Source organism: Xenopus tropicalis, chromosome 6 (assembly GCF_000004195.4).
Source record: "Xenopus tropicalis strain Nigerian chromosome 6, UCB_Xtro_10.0, whole genome shotgun sequence".
Lineage (NCBI taxonomy): Eukaryota > Metazoa > Chordata > Amphibia > Anura > Pipidae > Xenopus > Xenopus tropicalis.
Window position 1 is genome coordinate 104263187 of NC_030682.2, and position 15802 is coordinate 104278988.

The 15802-nt window shown below is 38.3% G+C and overlaps 1 protein-coding gene across 9 annotated transcripts in view; it reads left to right on the forward strand.

Moving 5' to 3' along the window:
- piezo2 (piezo-type mechanosensitive ion channel component 2) overlaps nucleotides 1–15802 on the forward strand; it is a 223941-nt gene that overhangs the window by 91546 nt on the left and 116593 nt on the right. For all 9 annotated transcript variants that reach the window (XM_012965359.3, XM_012965362.3, XM_012965361.3 and 6 more), the window contains exon 3: nucleotides 8720–8845. In XM_012965359.3, coding sequence (XP_012820813.2) covers nucleotides 8720–8845 — 126 coding nt within the window. The remainder of the gene's footprint in view (nucleotides 1–8719; nucleotides 8846–15802) is intronic.

A 15802-nucleotide genomic window follows, 5' to 3' on the forward strand; every position in this document is an offset into this window, starting at 1 on the left:
ACATGTAATATAATATGTGCATTTAATTTGTTAATGCAGTTTTTGCAATACAGTACAATACAGTTAATTTATGTTTCTGAGAAGATTCAGTTTTAGGGTGATAAGAGGAGTACTGTACCAAGGTACTGTCATTTTGACCATAGGAAACAATAAAATAGCCAGATTCAAGTCATTTGCAGGCTGTTGTAGGGATTATTTTAGGAAGTTTGAAGACGGTTAGTAGAGGGCCCTATTGAAGACTGCACCATCTGCCACTCCTTGCATGCCAACTTGCACCTCTTGCCCTCTCTTGGATAGAGAGCTGCCTAGCACAGGCAGCTCTCTCTTTATCAGCAGGTCTTTGTGTTCAGAGTGAAGAGACCTGCAGCAATTTGTAAACAGCAGAACACAAAGTTCAAATAAATGCATGCTTGCACACTTCGTTCTCTTACATAAAGGATGCCCTAAAAATGTTGTGTTTCGGGGTGGCTTTTGTCCTCTAACACGGAACATTTTCTGTGTTGCAATCTGTGGCTAACAAGTCTTATATGCTCCTTATTGTACTACTATTTCAGCACTGAGCAATATCTTTCTGGTAGCATCTTTTGTACAGTGCCTTGCATAAGTACTCATCCCTTTGTAATCTTCCTCCCAATTTTTTCAGCTTTTTAAAATAGTTTTTAACTTAGAGGGAGTTCTATTTAGTGCATCTTTATAGCTTTTGTACACAGTTGAGCCTGAGTGATGTTTGTTTCCATGTAAAGTTTTTTAAGGACCAGTTGGGTCTGCTTTACTGCCCCAGCAGCATGGTGTCTCGTCCCTGCTATGGCACCTATGAGGGAGCCTCACGTGGTATGCAGTAATTTAACAAAGAGTGTTTGGGAGAGCAAAAGCATTTTTAGTGGCCTTCAAAGTGATCAGATGCACAAAGGTTTTTCTTTTTACTTCCAGTGTGTTGCATGTTTTATTTATTGCAAACAATCGATGCACATGCAGTTCTCTAATTTGCCAAAGGCAAGTGCTTGGAGAACAGTATCCATCAAAAAAGGCTATTGTGGTGGCTGTCTTTCTGAAGAACAGATGGCAGCTAGCAGAACAGTTTATAGTAGATGAGGGCATGGTATGTTTCACCATGTTTTAAGGATAACAGACAATACACATAATGATGTGGTACTAGCCCACAAAAGGTATACTGCTCCTTAAATGCAAATATATAGGTACCTCCATTCAACATAAAATTTTATTACACACTTGGGTAAAACTGAACCCAGTATTTTTGCAATCCAAATACTAGCTAATAATAGAAAATGCTGTTGTTTTTAAAAAAAACAGATGCAGCCAACTTTTCCCCATACAACTTGTTCTCAAAAGAGAGACTATGCCTATATAGGCATGTCTCTAAATAGGGCATCCAATCAAGATATTCTGCAGCTTACCAGCAAAAGGGTTTAACCCTTAAGGGTTACCACTGAAGAAGCTGTTTGGATATATGGTGAAACAATTTCAAGAAACCTGTTGCTTTAGACTTAATTCTACTAGATAGTGTATATCATGACCTGAATAAATAAAAATCTTTATACACATATGGCCATATTGTAGAGCCCTAATGTTATCCCCCACAACTCTGTTCTAAGGCACACATATTGAGCTGATTTTCCATGTTTAGATTTTATTATTCACATATAGCACCCACAGCATCCCTCAACCTTTCAACTATAGATAGTATAATTTCCATGTGCATCAAATGTCATATATTTACTTGTTTTCTAATTCCAACACCAAAGAGGTTATAATTAGGTTGTGTAAACACAATGGGAATTTGCAAGATCAAGGAGCATTTACTTTTTGGCAAGTTTAGGTTTAAGCTAAATCAGGTTGGTATTTTTGGAAAGAGAGAACCAAAACAATGCAGAACGGCTAAAGCCAGACTGTGGAAAAAAAAACCTTTATTCCATTTATAACATTAAAAAACAGCCTGACATGTTTCGTCTACAAGGCTTTAATCATAGGCTCTAATAGTGAGGGTTTCAACACTTCAACACTTTCAAACACAACAGTGTGTTTTAAAAAGAGGGTTGAAACCCTCACTGATAGAGCCTATGATTAAGTCCATTGTGGACGAAACACGTAAGGCTGTTTTTTAATGTTCTAAATGGAATAAAGGTTTTGAATTTTGTCCAGTGTGCAAGCCTTTCTGCATATAGGAGTGGTGACTTTCTTCCCCCCAAGCTACGCGTTTGGGGCATCGGTACCCGGACCACTTCAAGAACTGGGTGAGTTTCATCCTACTTTAGAGCTGTGGTTGCTGGATGGAGACTACTGTGTGCCCCCTTGTTAATGCAGGACTCGGGGCATTACGTGCACCCGGGTCACAGAATACGAGGGGTGAGCTTAAATTTATCTAACTACAGATTAATGTTCTGTTCAGTTATACGAAAAGTTGTCAGTACTACAAATACTGGCGTTTATGTATAATTGCTTTTGTAGGCAGTGTGATTTCAGTTTAAGTCATCATGTATTTTCTTAAATCATTTCTAGCTGCCCATTTAGGCCTGAGAGCTTTGCATTTAAATTGATGTTTGATGCTTTTTATCCTGTAAGACTATTATATAGGATGAAATAATTAAGAGAAAAAACAAATTTGGGCTTTTATAATTAATATTTCTTGCAGGTATTGTACTACCAAATAGTCTCACCTAAACTTTTTGAAAATGTAGTGCTGACTGATTGACTTTGTTTGCCAGTTTCCGACATTGCCATTTCATCTCAGGCTTGGCTTATAGTTTATTAGTAGCTGATTTTATTAGTTATTTTCATGGTCTTGATTAACTCTTTTTATTCTATAATGCCTGGATATTAAAGTTCATATTCATTGTACCAGTTATGCAGTTCATTATGCACAACAAATTCAAAAATGTGTAGCCATAGTGTAGATTTGTGTCATAGTCTCTATTGATGCAAATCCAGTATTCATTGATTTAAAATAGAGGAGACTGCAATGCTATTAGTCCCAGAATTGCATGGAGTATAAAGTGCTCCATAAAGTTGCCTGGTCCCATGCACAGCAGCTGGGATGAGTACTGGGAATGAACATTTCTTTAAGTTCCCTATACTAAGACAGAAGGGCTAATTAGCTGGATCTAGTGAATCATTACAAATCAAGAGACTAATTAGTCCTTGTTTGAAATTACTGTTGGTCTTTTCCCTATAATATCCACAAATTGCTAAGACAGGTCCCAAAATGGCTTAAAGGAGCAGCAATTTGGTAATGCATGTTGCTTATATGCCTTGTAATGTTCTCTCAGTGTCTGTGTAGGTTCCTCTGATTTCCTCCTACTCTCCAAAAACACACAGGCAGGCTAACTGGTCTACTGTTTGTGAATGTGATAGGGACCTTAGATCTTAGGAACCATGGGACCTTAGGGATCGTGTAAGCTTGGGCAGAGACTAATGTAAATGATGAATAATTTCTATAAAGTGCTGTGGAAATGTATTGGTGCTATATATATATAAACCAGGAAATAAATAAATAAGACTTGTTATACAATGTTCAAAAAGGATAGCCACATGCATGTAAACATTAATGATTTTCTTATCATTTATGTAGCATTGTTAAGTAGAAAAATTACATATGTTTGAATAATGAGTAACCTTGTATGTCCTGATGACTGTAGGGATGCTAATATATTTATCATTTTCAATTTTACTTGCTGAGTGGCACAGCCTGGGGGAGATTTGTTGCATAATAGATGTAATTTTTAATGTTGTTTTTCCCTTAAGAAACCAGTTTAATTTATTTAATTACAGAGCAGAAAAATACTACACAACAGAAGGTTGAAATGAACAGTGCAGGTACTGAGAACATGGTTTGTGGCTTGTCCGGCTTTGCGTAGTAGAAAAAGAGGAGCACCAAGAATTTGTTGTGTATAGTCCTGCTGGAAGCATCCATTGTGTTAGGTTTAAGGCCTAGGGACATTTGAATTGCAGTGCTGCAGCATCATCTTGTGTAGGGAACCAGAGAATTCTTCCCTGTTCTGCCTGCATTCCTTTCAGGCCTGCCAACTCATGTGCCCTAGCTAGCTCTGCCTGTGATATCATTCATGTTTATAGGCAGGGATCTGATTGTCTAGGAAGAGGGAGAAAGGCCTGAGGCTTGCAGGGAGCCCCAGAGGAAATCTGGGAAAAGAGGAGGATTCAGAAAAAGCCTGGGGTTGGTGCCCTAGCTACATAGCAGGCCAGCAGAGACTATAAAGGAGTTCCTACAGGTTGCAACAATCCCCAGCCAGAGAGACTGTCCAGGGAAGCAAACTGTACTCTGCATCTGTCTGTGTTGGATGGCAGGTGAGAAGCCTGGAGCTCTGACTGTGCAGAAAGAAACCCATCCCTTTCCCTGCCAAGCTGCAAACTGTCTAGGGGTTGACTGGTGCCACTGTGGTCAGTGTCTGCACTGCAGAGCTGCCTGTGAACTCAAGCGTGTCTGCCACTGAGAGCCCCATAGTGAGGATACTGGCAAGAATACAAGTGTGTGGCCCATGTTTGAGGACAGGATTTGTGGGAGTACCTGCTACATGGAAGCAGATACTAATTACAAGGAAATGTACCTGGGGAAAGGTTCTTATTGTGAGTGTCTTAGATGTATGTTGCATTTTTCAAGCATGTTGTTGCTGCAAATCATTTCATTCATTTTGCTACTGGGACCCCCCTGAGGTGTATCCCTCAGTGCCCACTAGGTTAAGGCACTGCATTCTAAAATCCCGGTTTACCAGTATATTCCACATGTTAATCAAATAGGCCAGGTTTTCCCGGATTGTTGCAGGTAAGAAGCGCCAGATTCTCTGGTGGTTTGCTCAATTGGTTTAAATGAGCCATTTGCCCTAATACTCTTCCTTGTTGCAAAGCAGATAATTAGATTACCAGTGCACAGATAATGCTCCAGCATAAGGTACTCATGCTTACAAAAGAGTTGTAACAAAGCTTGAAAGTAGAGGGTTTTAATTATCTACCTTGCCAGAACCAGTTCTAAAAATTTTATTTTGACCAATTATTTATTGCATGCAATAATATTTGGTTCCTTATTAACATGCCAATTATCAGTGCCATATGTTATGGACTCTAATATGTCATATGCCTTTTTCAGATAATATTGTGTTACAGTATAAAGGTTGTGTACACATCTGGGCAGATATACACATATTTCTGTGTGTTTGTGTATTCATGTATGTATTTGTTTGTTTCCTTCAGTCTTTCTGCTTCTATTTCAAAACCACAGGAAATAAACAGTGAAGGCAAATCAGGTCAGAACTAAATGAAAACACTAAGCTGATTCACAGTAGAGCACATAAAAATTTTAATGGTACCTAGAGAATTTTCAATTTCCATGCCACTCACTTTAAACTTGAGGGTTGGGGAATCAAAATCATATTCCAGAAAAAAGTAGATGAAAATCTATATTGATATTTGTCATATATGAACACACACATAAAATAGATATGTTTTCCCATGTTGTGACATACTCATATGGGCTAATAAAATAAAAGGTGCTATAAAAAGCTAGGTATAGTATAGAAGCAAATATTTGCTTATAGCGAGTGTCATTTTTAAATAGGCATTGAAAGTTCCTAGGATTTATGCACCTAATCCAGGGGTCCCCAACCTTTTTTACCTGTGAGCAAAGTTTAAATATAAAGAAAACTTGTTGAGCAACGCCAGCATGAAAAAAGTTCCTAGGGGTTGACTTCAAAAACTCTAAGATTTACCTCTTAGTCAGAAAGTCAAAGATGGGTACATGTTTTAAGGCCACATGGAGCAACATCAAAGAGACTGGTGAGCAACATTGTACTCACAACCCAATGGTTGGGGATCACTGACCTAATCTGTGATTTGCAGCAAACAAATGCTGACCTGAATCGAAAGCCAAATTTTACTATATGGGCAGAGTTCAACAAATTGCATTTCATTCAAACTTAAATAGGCATTGACAGTTTCTAGAATTTTGCACCTAATCCAGGGGTCCCCAATCTTTTTAGCTGTGAGCAACATGTAAATATAAAAAAAACCGAGGGAGCAATGCTAGCAAGAAAAGTTCCTAGGGATTAACTTCAAAAACTACAAAGCTTACATCCTAGTCAGAGTGCAAAAGCAAATGTTTTTTGCACTTTGTATTTGCCCTATAGGTTGTTCCCGGAACGTGCATCTCTTTGCTCTTCCAACAAGAAGTAACTGCACAAGAGCGCAAGATGCACGAGAGTTTTGTACCCTACTTAGAACTCCAGCACTTGCATCCATGGGATTTGTAAATAAGGCTTTCAGAGTTCAACACTGAAATATCTATTTTTTAAATTTTTAACTCACTCATACAGTTTGCTCTTAAATCATTTGCTTTGATCTGTAATGGCAAATCACTTTTCTGTAATAAAATATTAAGATGCCGTTCTGCAGTAAGTAGAAAATATTATTGAATTATACTCTTAAAGGGAATTTGCTATTGTGTTGTTAACACCAGAAGCCTATAGGGAATAACATCACTGGAGACAGAGAGAGATCGTAATTAGACGTTAAATTTAAGCATTAATTTTAATCACCCTTCATTTAGCAACTGTTAATTTTTAAACATCTTTTGGCAACCAATTTACAGTACTTAATGGGCTAATGTGTAAGTTAATATGTTCCAGATAGAAACATAATCATATTGCAGTCATGTGGAGAAAATATTAACTGTAAACAATAACGTTGTTTATAAATTGAACGGTTATTGAATGGTTTGATGATTACTTTCTCTATACCTTTGTGATGGATTTATAGTTTATTTCAAGACCTTCAGCTTTTATAATAAATCACCAAGAAAATCACCACCAAGCAACTTTTTAAATGGTCTTTATTTTTATTGTTTTCAAATCATAAAATATTTGTCTTGTAGTTTTGCGTTTTGTCAGTTTTTTTTTTTATTTGTGGATGACAGGAGTCACTGACCCCAGCAACCAAAAACAAAAAAAACTATAGCTTCATGAGGATACAGTTTCATTGTTTTTGTTGCTTTCTATTACTACTTTTAGTTTGGGGCTTCTCCTATATTTTTTCCTGTCATTCAAACCACTGCCTGGCTGCTTGGGTAATTTGGACCCTAGCAACCAGATATCTGCGAAAATTCCAAATTGGAGAGCTGCTAAACAAAAAGTTAAATATGTTTAAACATGTAAATATACACATTTTTAGGGAAATAAATTGGACTGAATATATTGCTAGATATATCTACCCCCCACTGTAAAATATAAGTATATGTGTAGTAGTGTGCCATGACCATATAAAGCTGCATTCCATATAGAGTGGTACCCTATTGGAGCAGTTTTTGCAGAAGCTAATAGGACTGTGTGTTTCTGCAAATAAAGCAAGCAGTCCTACCAGCTCTGAAAGAACAATTTAAAAAATGGAACATGCAGAAAGCTGAAGGCTGAATGCTTTTATACAGGTCATGGAATTTCAAGGTGACTTCTAATATACCTTTATTTTACTAAAGGGGAACATTACTCTGTATATACACAAGAGGCATGAATATGCTGTACAATTAAATCATAATAACAGTGCTTAGTATTGTCATCACTTACAATGTGTAATCATTGAAACTGTATTATAACCAATGTCATTCTTACAGTGTGTTGAGATTATAAGATATCAGTTTGCCATTTCAAGCTGTATTTTGCCTTTTTTTCATGGTCAAGGGCCTTTGTCCTTATTTGCCTGTAGGGAACACATATCCATTTTTATATATGAATCTTGTATTTTTAACCATAATCATATACCTTCCCAATATAAGGCAAGCAAGAGCAAGGTCAGACCAAGGTAAAGTTGTGTTGCAAACCAAGGAACATGCTGCACATAGAGAAATGGTCAGTAAGGATCATTGACTAGGGGCCCAAATATATAAATGTTTCTGCTGTGCTGTTGAGAACTTGCATGACTTTACAGCAGGAATGCAGGTGCTAGACACTATAGGGTTCTGCAGTCTCTATCAAACTTACAGCAAACATCTGGTGGACGTCATTGAAAGCACAAAAAACATTAGCCATAGCAAAAAAAAGCATAATATAATATCTTTCGAGTTCAATCAAGTTAAAAAGTAAGCTTAAAAGAACACATGAATAAATCAAAGGAAGGTATCCAAAAGCATAACTTTTATTCTGAATTGCCCAGGCTCCAACAGTGGAAAAAATACCTGATGCACCTTTGGCCTTGCTGTAGGGTTTCTCAATAGCAAAAAAGTGCGGGTCCTGGAGTGAAAAAAATGTGGCCCACTGTGGGGTTGGCACTCTATACTGTCTATGTTAGGCCTGCCTTGCCTGAAAGGTGGCATTTCAGGTAAAAAAGGTCTTGCCTTAGGGGTCATTTTCCCTTTGCTCTATCCTTTATTTTTGCTATTACTGTACTTACTTAAGTTATTAAGCTCATTAGGCTGTCTACTGTTACTCTAAATGTATTTGGCATGCAGTTTAGGTGATCACAGAGAGCTGGCAAAAACTGCATCATTTACCCACTGCCAATAACTGAAAAATATTTTGTGAGTATCATTTCACATGAAGCTGAGAGATCAATGTAAAGTATCACTGACAAAAATACCATGGAATTATTGTGAAATCTTTTAGTATGTAACTGTTAAGTCTTTTCATGGTGTTGTTCAGTCTCCAGTCAGTGTAATTTTCTATAATATAAATGCCTAACTTTGGGTTTGTGTGTTTTCTTTCTGCAGGTCATACAGGACGGTTATTAAAATCCTTATGTGTTTCCAGTCTGTCATTTCTGCTGCTGCACATCATCTTTCAAATTACCGTATACAGCCTCGAGGCCAGAAAACACATTGAACCACATTTTAACTGTGAGTATGCAGCAAAATATTTTATGGCTTCTAAAATATTTACTAAAGTGCAAACAATAAAATCCACTAATGGGGTAATAATATTAATTAGAGTGGGTTGCATCTGCTACATGGCATTAGAAAGGCAAAGCATGGCAGTACAGGTATAGGATCTATTATGCAGTATGCTTGGGACCTGGGGTTTTCCGGGTAGGGTTTTTCCGTGAGTTTGATCACCATACCTTTAACGTGCCAATACACCTTAAGATCCGCTCGCTTGGTGATGTCGTCAAGCGAGCGGATGTTCTCCCGATATCCCCCACCTACGAGTGGGCGATATCGGGAGAATCCAGGCTAATCTGATCGTTTGACCCTGGGGGCATCAATGAGTCGATGCTGTCCGCGATCCAACTAGATTTTTAAACCTGCCCGATCAAGATCTGGCCGATTTTAGGCCAGATATTGGCCGGGCAGTCCCGTCGGTAGTGCCCACACACGGGCCGATTAGCTGCCGAATCGGTCTAAGGCAGCGTTTTTCAACCACTGTTCCGCGGCACACTAGTGTGCCGCGAGATGTTGCCTGGTGTGCCGTAGGCAGGGCACCAATGTACTAGGGGGGCACTGCTCTTGGCACCAATGTACTAGGGGGGCACTGATGCTGGGCACCAATGTACTAGGGGGGCACTGCTCTTGGCACCAATGTACTAGGGGGCACTGCTGCTGGGCACCAATGTACTAGGGGGGCACTGCTGCTGGGCACAGAGTTAAATTTTTTAACATTTTCTAATGGTGGTGTGCCTTGTGATTTTTTTCATGAAACAAGTGTGCCTTTGCCCAAAAAAGGTTGAAAAACACTGGTCTAAGGGACCGATATCGGCAGCTAGAATCGGCCCGTGTATGGGGACCTTTAGTCTACTAAAACTAATTTAAAGTTAAATAAACTCAGTAGGATTTTTTTGCAATCAATATGGATTCATGTACCTTAGTTACCATCTAGTACAAGGTACTGTTTTATTATTATAGAGTAAAAGGAAATCATTTGTAAAAATGTGAATTTGTTGCTAAAAATGGACTTTATGGGAGATGCTCTTCCCATAATTCTGAACTTCCTGGATAATGGGTTTCTGAATAAGGGATCTAATTTTATGAAAATAGATGATGCTGTGGTGCTGGATAACTGATTTATTTTTTAAAAAATGCAATCTTTCATTTTTCAGTGTGAAAAATATTAAAAATTACATCTCTTCTCCAGGCTTATTATATTATGAATATTATACACAGTTTTGGGGTGGAGAACCCCTTCAAATGGCGTTTCTGCCATTTCCTGTACTCTACTGCATATAACATAAGTATAATTTATTATGATAACATTTGCTATAACATGTTTAGGCTTTTTTTGGGGCTTATACTGTATTTGTTATAAAATCTTTCAAGTTGGCTTTTTAATATAGGATAAAACCATATACAAATAAAATATACATAATACAATTACAATTTTTTGAAATGTGAATGACCATGCCTGACATAATTATCTCAAAAATATTTCAGTTAAAATATGGCTGAAAAATGGCTGAACTCTATTTCAACCTAAGCTACTATATTCCTTTTTTGTGGGAACGCATATTTACAGATGGATTCACTTTGCTTTATGTTTTTCTTAACATGAATAATATGTCTTTCTTAGAACACATATTGTGTCTGTAGAGAATTCAATTCAGTACTGAAGTAGACCTGACTTTGACATTTTACATTTTCCCACAAAACAGTAGCAGACAAATTCACAAGATGTGTCAAAACCAAAAACATTAAATGATTTTAAAACATTAAAATCCAAATTGTTTTTATTTCTTTTTTTGGATCTAAATTGTGGTTAAGTATGTTCCAATTTAATAAGTAAGAAAGTGAATTTAATAATTTATCTTGCCCTCTAACTACTGTGTGTGCAGTGTGCTGTGCATGCAAAGCTTGTGTATTGGCCTGTTGTCATGGTCAGATACGGTGGTGCAGGGCCCACTGGGGCTGCTGCCCCAGGGGCCCCTGCACCCCCCAAGGAGCCTCGGCCTTCACACCCCCTTCAGGGGCCCCCATGACCCATTCGACCCCCCATCCCCCCCGAGCATGCATAATTTAAACTTACCTTCAGAGCATTGGAGGAGGGAGACCAGCAGCAAGAGTGCCTGGCGGGGATCAAGTCAGGGCCGGTAGGGCCCACTGGGTTTTTTCCCAGTTCCTCGGTGGCCCAGTCCAACCCTGTCTGTTGTTACTGCATTAGCAATTGGTGCAACACTTGTGTGATGCCTCCATACAGTGTTAAGCATAAAGCTTTAGAATACACTAGTTGAAATTGTTTACGTTAATTGTAAAAATCATGTTCATGTGTTCTCTGTCATATTTATAACTTACTATAGCTACACAGCTACAACATGTCATTCTGCCATGCTACCAATAAAAATGTCACAATCAACCACTAAAATAAAACAGATCTTTAAAAGTGGCCTATTGCTTACCTCTAAAGGAGCATTGGCTCTGGAAACAGTTTATGTGCATGTTCCTGAACAGGCTAATGAATATATATATATATATATATATATATATATAGTCATGGGCAAAATTGTTGGCACCCCAGAACAAAAAAGGGAGGAAAAGAAGGAAAATTGGACATAATGTCACACAAAACTCCAAAAATGGGCTGGACAAAATTATTGGCACCCTTAACTTAATATTTGGTTGCACACCCTTTGGAAAAAATAACTGAAATCACTCGCTTCCTATAACCATCAATAAGCTTCTTACACCTCTCACTGGGAATTTTGGACCACTCTTCTTTTGCAAACTGCTCCAGGTCTCTCTTATTGGAAGGGCCTTTTCCCAACAGCAATTTTAAGATCTCTCCACAGATGTTCAATGGGATTTAGATCTGGACTCATTGCTGGCCACTTCAGAACTCTCCAGCGCTTTGTTGCCATCCATTTCTGTGTGCTTTTTGACGTATGTTTGGGGTCATTGTCCTGCTGGAAGACCCAAGATCTCGGACGCAAACCCAGCTTTCTGACACTGGGCTCTACATTGCGACCCAAAATCCTTTGGTAATCCTCAGATTTCATGATGCCTTGCACATTCAAGGCACCCAGTGCCAGAGGCAGCAAAACAACCCCAAAACATCATTGAACCTCCACCATATTTCACTGTAGGTACTGTGTTCTTTTCTTTGTAGGCCTCATTCCGTTTTCGGTAAACAGTAGAATGATGTGCTTTACCAAAAAGCACTATCTTGGTCTCATCTGTCCACAAGACATTTTCCCAGAAGAATTGTGGCTTACTCAAGTACATTTTGGCAAACTGTAGTCTTGCTTTTTTATGTCTCTGTGTCAGCAGTGGGGTCCTTCTGGGTCTCCTGCCATAGCATTTCATTTCATTTAAATGTCGACGGATAGTTCGCACTGACACTGATGCTCCCTGACTGTATATATATATATATATAGAATATACAGAGAGAGAAAGTCCTTGAGTGTGCGGTACTCTAGAACATGCACATAAACTGTTTCCAGAGCCAATGCTCTTGGGCTGTTATTTTGGCGATGGGTGTGCTCCACTCTCTCTTTCTCTCTCTCTCTCTCTCTCTCTCTATATATATATATCTTATATACTCGAGTATAAGCCGATCCGAATATAAGCCGAGGTACCTAATTTTACCTAAGAAAACTGGAAAAACTTATTGACTCGAGTATAAGCCTAGGGTGGGAAATGCAGCAGTACCGCTAAGTTTTAATAATCAAAATAAATGCCAATAAAATTACATTAATTGAGGCATCAGTGGGGTATATGTTTTTCAATATTTATTTCAAAGAAAAACAGTAAACTAGCTCTGTAAGCGGAGAAGAGGGTCAACAAAAACAATATGAGTACAGGTATGGGATCCCTTATCCGGAAATCCATTATCCAGAAAGCTCCGAATTATGGAAAGCCTCCCATAGACTCCATTTTAATCAAATAATATAGAATTTTAAAACTGATTCCCTTTTTCTCTGTAGTAATAAAGCAGTACCTTGTAATTGATCCTAACTAAGATATAATTAATCCTTATTGGATGCAAAACAATACTATGGGGTTTAATTAATGTTTTATTGATTTTTTAGTAGACTTAAGGTATGGAGATCCAAATTACGGAAAGACCCCTTATCCAGAATACCCTTGGTCCCGAGCATTCTGGATAATGGGTCCTATACCTGTACTACCCCACGCTCATTGCACATTGGCAAACTGGCAGCAGACCCGGTCCCAGAGGAGATGTAAGGGGAAATAAGTATTGCTAGTGGGAGCCTAGGCCAGGGCACTGGAGGGTCTGGTTGCGGTTGGCCTAATTTGCACACAAAGGAGAGAGGGTGCTAGGCTGGAGGGATCCAAGGAACCCAACTCGAGTATAAGCCGGGTGACTTTTTCAGCACATTTTGGGTGCTGAAAAACTAGGCTTATACTCGGGTATATACAGTATATATATATATTTTTTTTAATTAGTTGTCTCTCTTTGTTGCTTCCATTAGCCAGAAAACACAGCTTTAGTGACTGAGGTAGAAGTCTTAACCTTTGTTATGGTGGGTCTGGGTGCTCATGCTCCAGACCTTTAGCTTAGGGAGCCAATTCGAGGATAGAAATGCAGGCAGGCACTCCAGATCACAAAAAAAAGTTTCAAAGCAGCTCAATTAAAGTAAATATATTTTTAGTTTATTATATCCATACAAAAGATGCCAAAGAAGCCTTACGCGTTTCGTACCAAAAAAGGGTACTTAATTGTAGGCCCTGCGATAGCAGAGATCTATTGTGGGCGACTGAACCACTCCATGGGTTCTTACCCTTAAAGTTAGTTCAGGATAAGGCTTGATGATAACTACACTTTCATTCTGTAGAGCATTGGAAAAATGACTTTGCATTGTTAAGCTATATAGATCCCAAAGCATACCTGAGGAGAACATTTAAAGGCCCCCATACACGGGCCGATAAAAGCTGCTGATATCGGTCCCTTGGACCGACTCGGCAGCTTATCTGCCCGTGTAGGGGCAGAAACGAGCCAGGTCAGATATCGATCGGCCAGGTTAGAAAATCCAGTCGGATCGGCTCGTTGATGCGGTCCCCGAACCGACTGCCCCATTGCTGCCTACATAATCCGGTCGTTTGGCCCCAGGGCCAAACGATCGGATTATTTTTTTTTTTAACTTCAAGCTCCCCAATATCGCCCACCCGTACCGTGTATGGGTACCTTAACTGTGCCTCATTTGTTGCCAGTGAAGGTGAGAAAGTAGTCTTCTGAATGTTCATATGGCATTGGCGAAATTCAATAATTTTTTTCTACCCACGCAGAATTTTTTTGAATAATATCTTTATGCACCATGGGACCCAGTACTGCTGTATTGGCTACATTTTGTACAGATCAACAAATGATGCCTGGCTGGTTGTTTTCATCAAACCAATCTTGTTTGCACAAAACTTTTCCTAATGGTTTCCCTTGTGTCCAGGCTCTGTTAAAAACGTTGTTGTTTTGTTCCTACTTTACATGCAGCGTTGCATGGTAAAGCATTTATCAACTTCCTATCCATATACTGTGTAATGGATACAGCTATAGAGGAGTGAATGCAACCACCTCACTCCTATAGTTCCTCCATCTTTTATTTCCCTCCTGGGTGGGTAATAAGTTCATTTTTATAAATGCCTTATCAGTGAATAGTTTTATAAATAAGTTAGTCCATGATTCTCTTTAATCATGATTTTTGTTTAAGGGTAGGTAAGCACTGTTTGGTGGAACTATAGTGTTGAAGAATGAAGGATAAGAATACTATAGTGCCATTAGGGGGCAACATTTGTCAGTGGTCTACCAGTTTATTTATATTTGGTCACATATTAGGCCATTTATTTTGAATTGTTCCTTATTCTGTGCAAACATACGGATGGCAGATGTGCTGCATTGTTTTGCCTGAGTTAGAAAAGGACACAAACTCAAAAACTAACATCTCATATCCTGTTTTAGTATTGATTTAGACATCTGGCAGGAACTAAAAGAATTTTCATTTCTTATTTTGCATTTCCAAGCCAATTTTGTGGAGTGTGCAAGAGCAGTTTTCCTGGAAATTAGTATGAACAACCAAGGTGAATCAATCATCTCTTCTGTGCTGACAAATTACTTGGTCATTTTGTGCAAATATTAAAAATATACCCAACTTGCTTTGCTTCTTATAGCACACATTTAAATTCCAGCATAAAAGCACCCCTTACCTGGGAATATAAAATAATGCCTGTCAGAACAGAGACTTTAAATAGCAGGAATTTGCAGTGTATCTATGCATCTAAACTTCTCTGATGTTAACTTGTTTTAATTTTGTTTACACTAGACTATCTTTGGGAAGAACAATGTTTTTGAATGGACGATCAAATCTAGATGTTTGTATAAAATGAGGCCATATCTACTTAATCAGAACCCATATAAAGTGATTAAAGGGGTGAACCTTGGTTACTGAATTCTACTGTTAATCTTAAACTGTGTAAAGATTAATGAGGCAAGAGTTCCCCTATTCCTTACAGTTACTCAGGGGGTAAGCTTATGAAGCATACAAAACCACAATAAATTAAAAGAGTATATTCTGATTTAATCTTTTATTTGTTCTATACATTGCCTTCATCAGATGAATTATAACCAACCATGTAAGAAAAAGAACCACTTAAAGGGTAGTACGCTAATTTAACTGAAAAATATATACTTTTTACATTTGCTTTGTCTTTTTCAAACATCAATTATTTTGTCTAGCACAAACTGTAGCATGAGGCACTGTTTTATTGCATTTATGTGCCCCAAGCAAAACAGGTGAGAAATGTTATTAATACTGCTATCAGTTTTATCTTGTAACATGACATTACTTTTGAATGGAGCATTTTCTAGAAATGGCATCATAATGTATGTTAATTAAAGAAAATCTTCACAGCTTAGCCCAG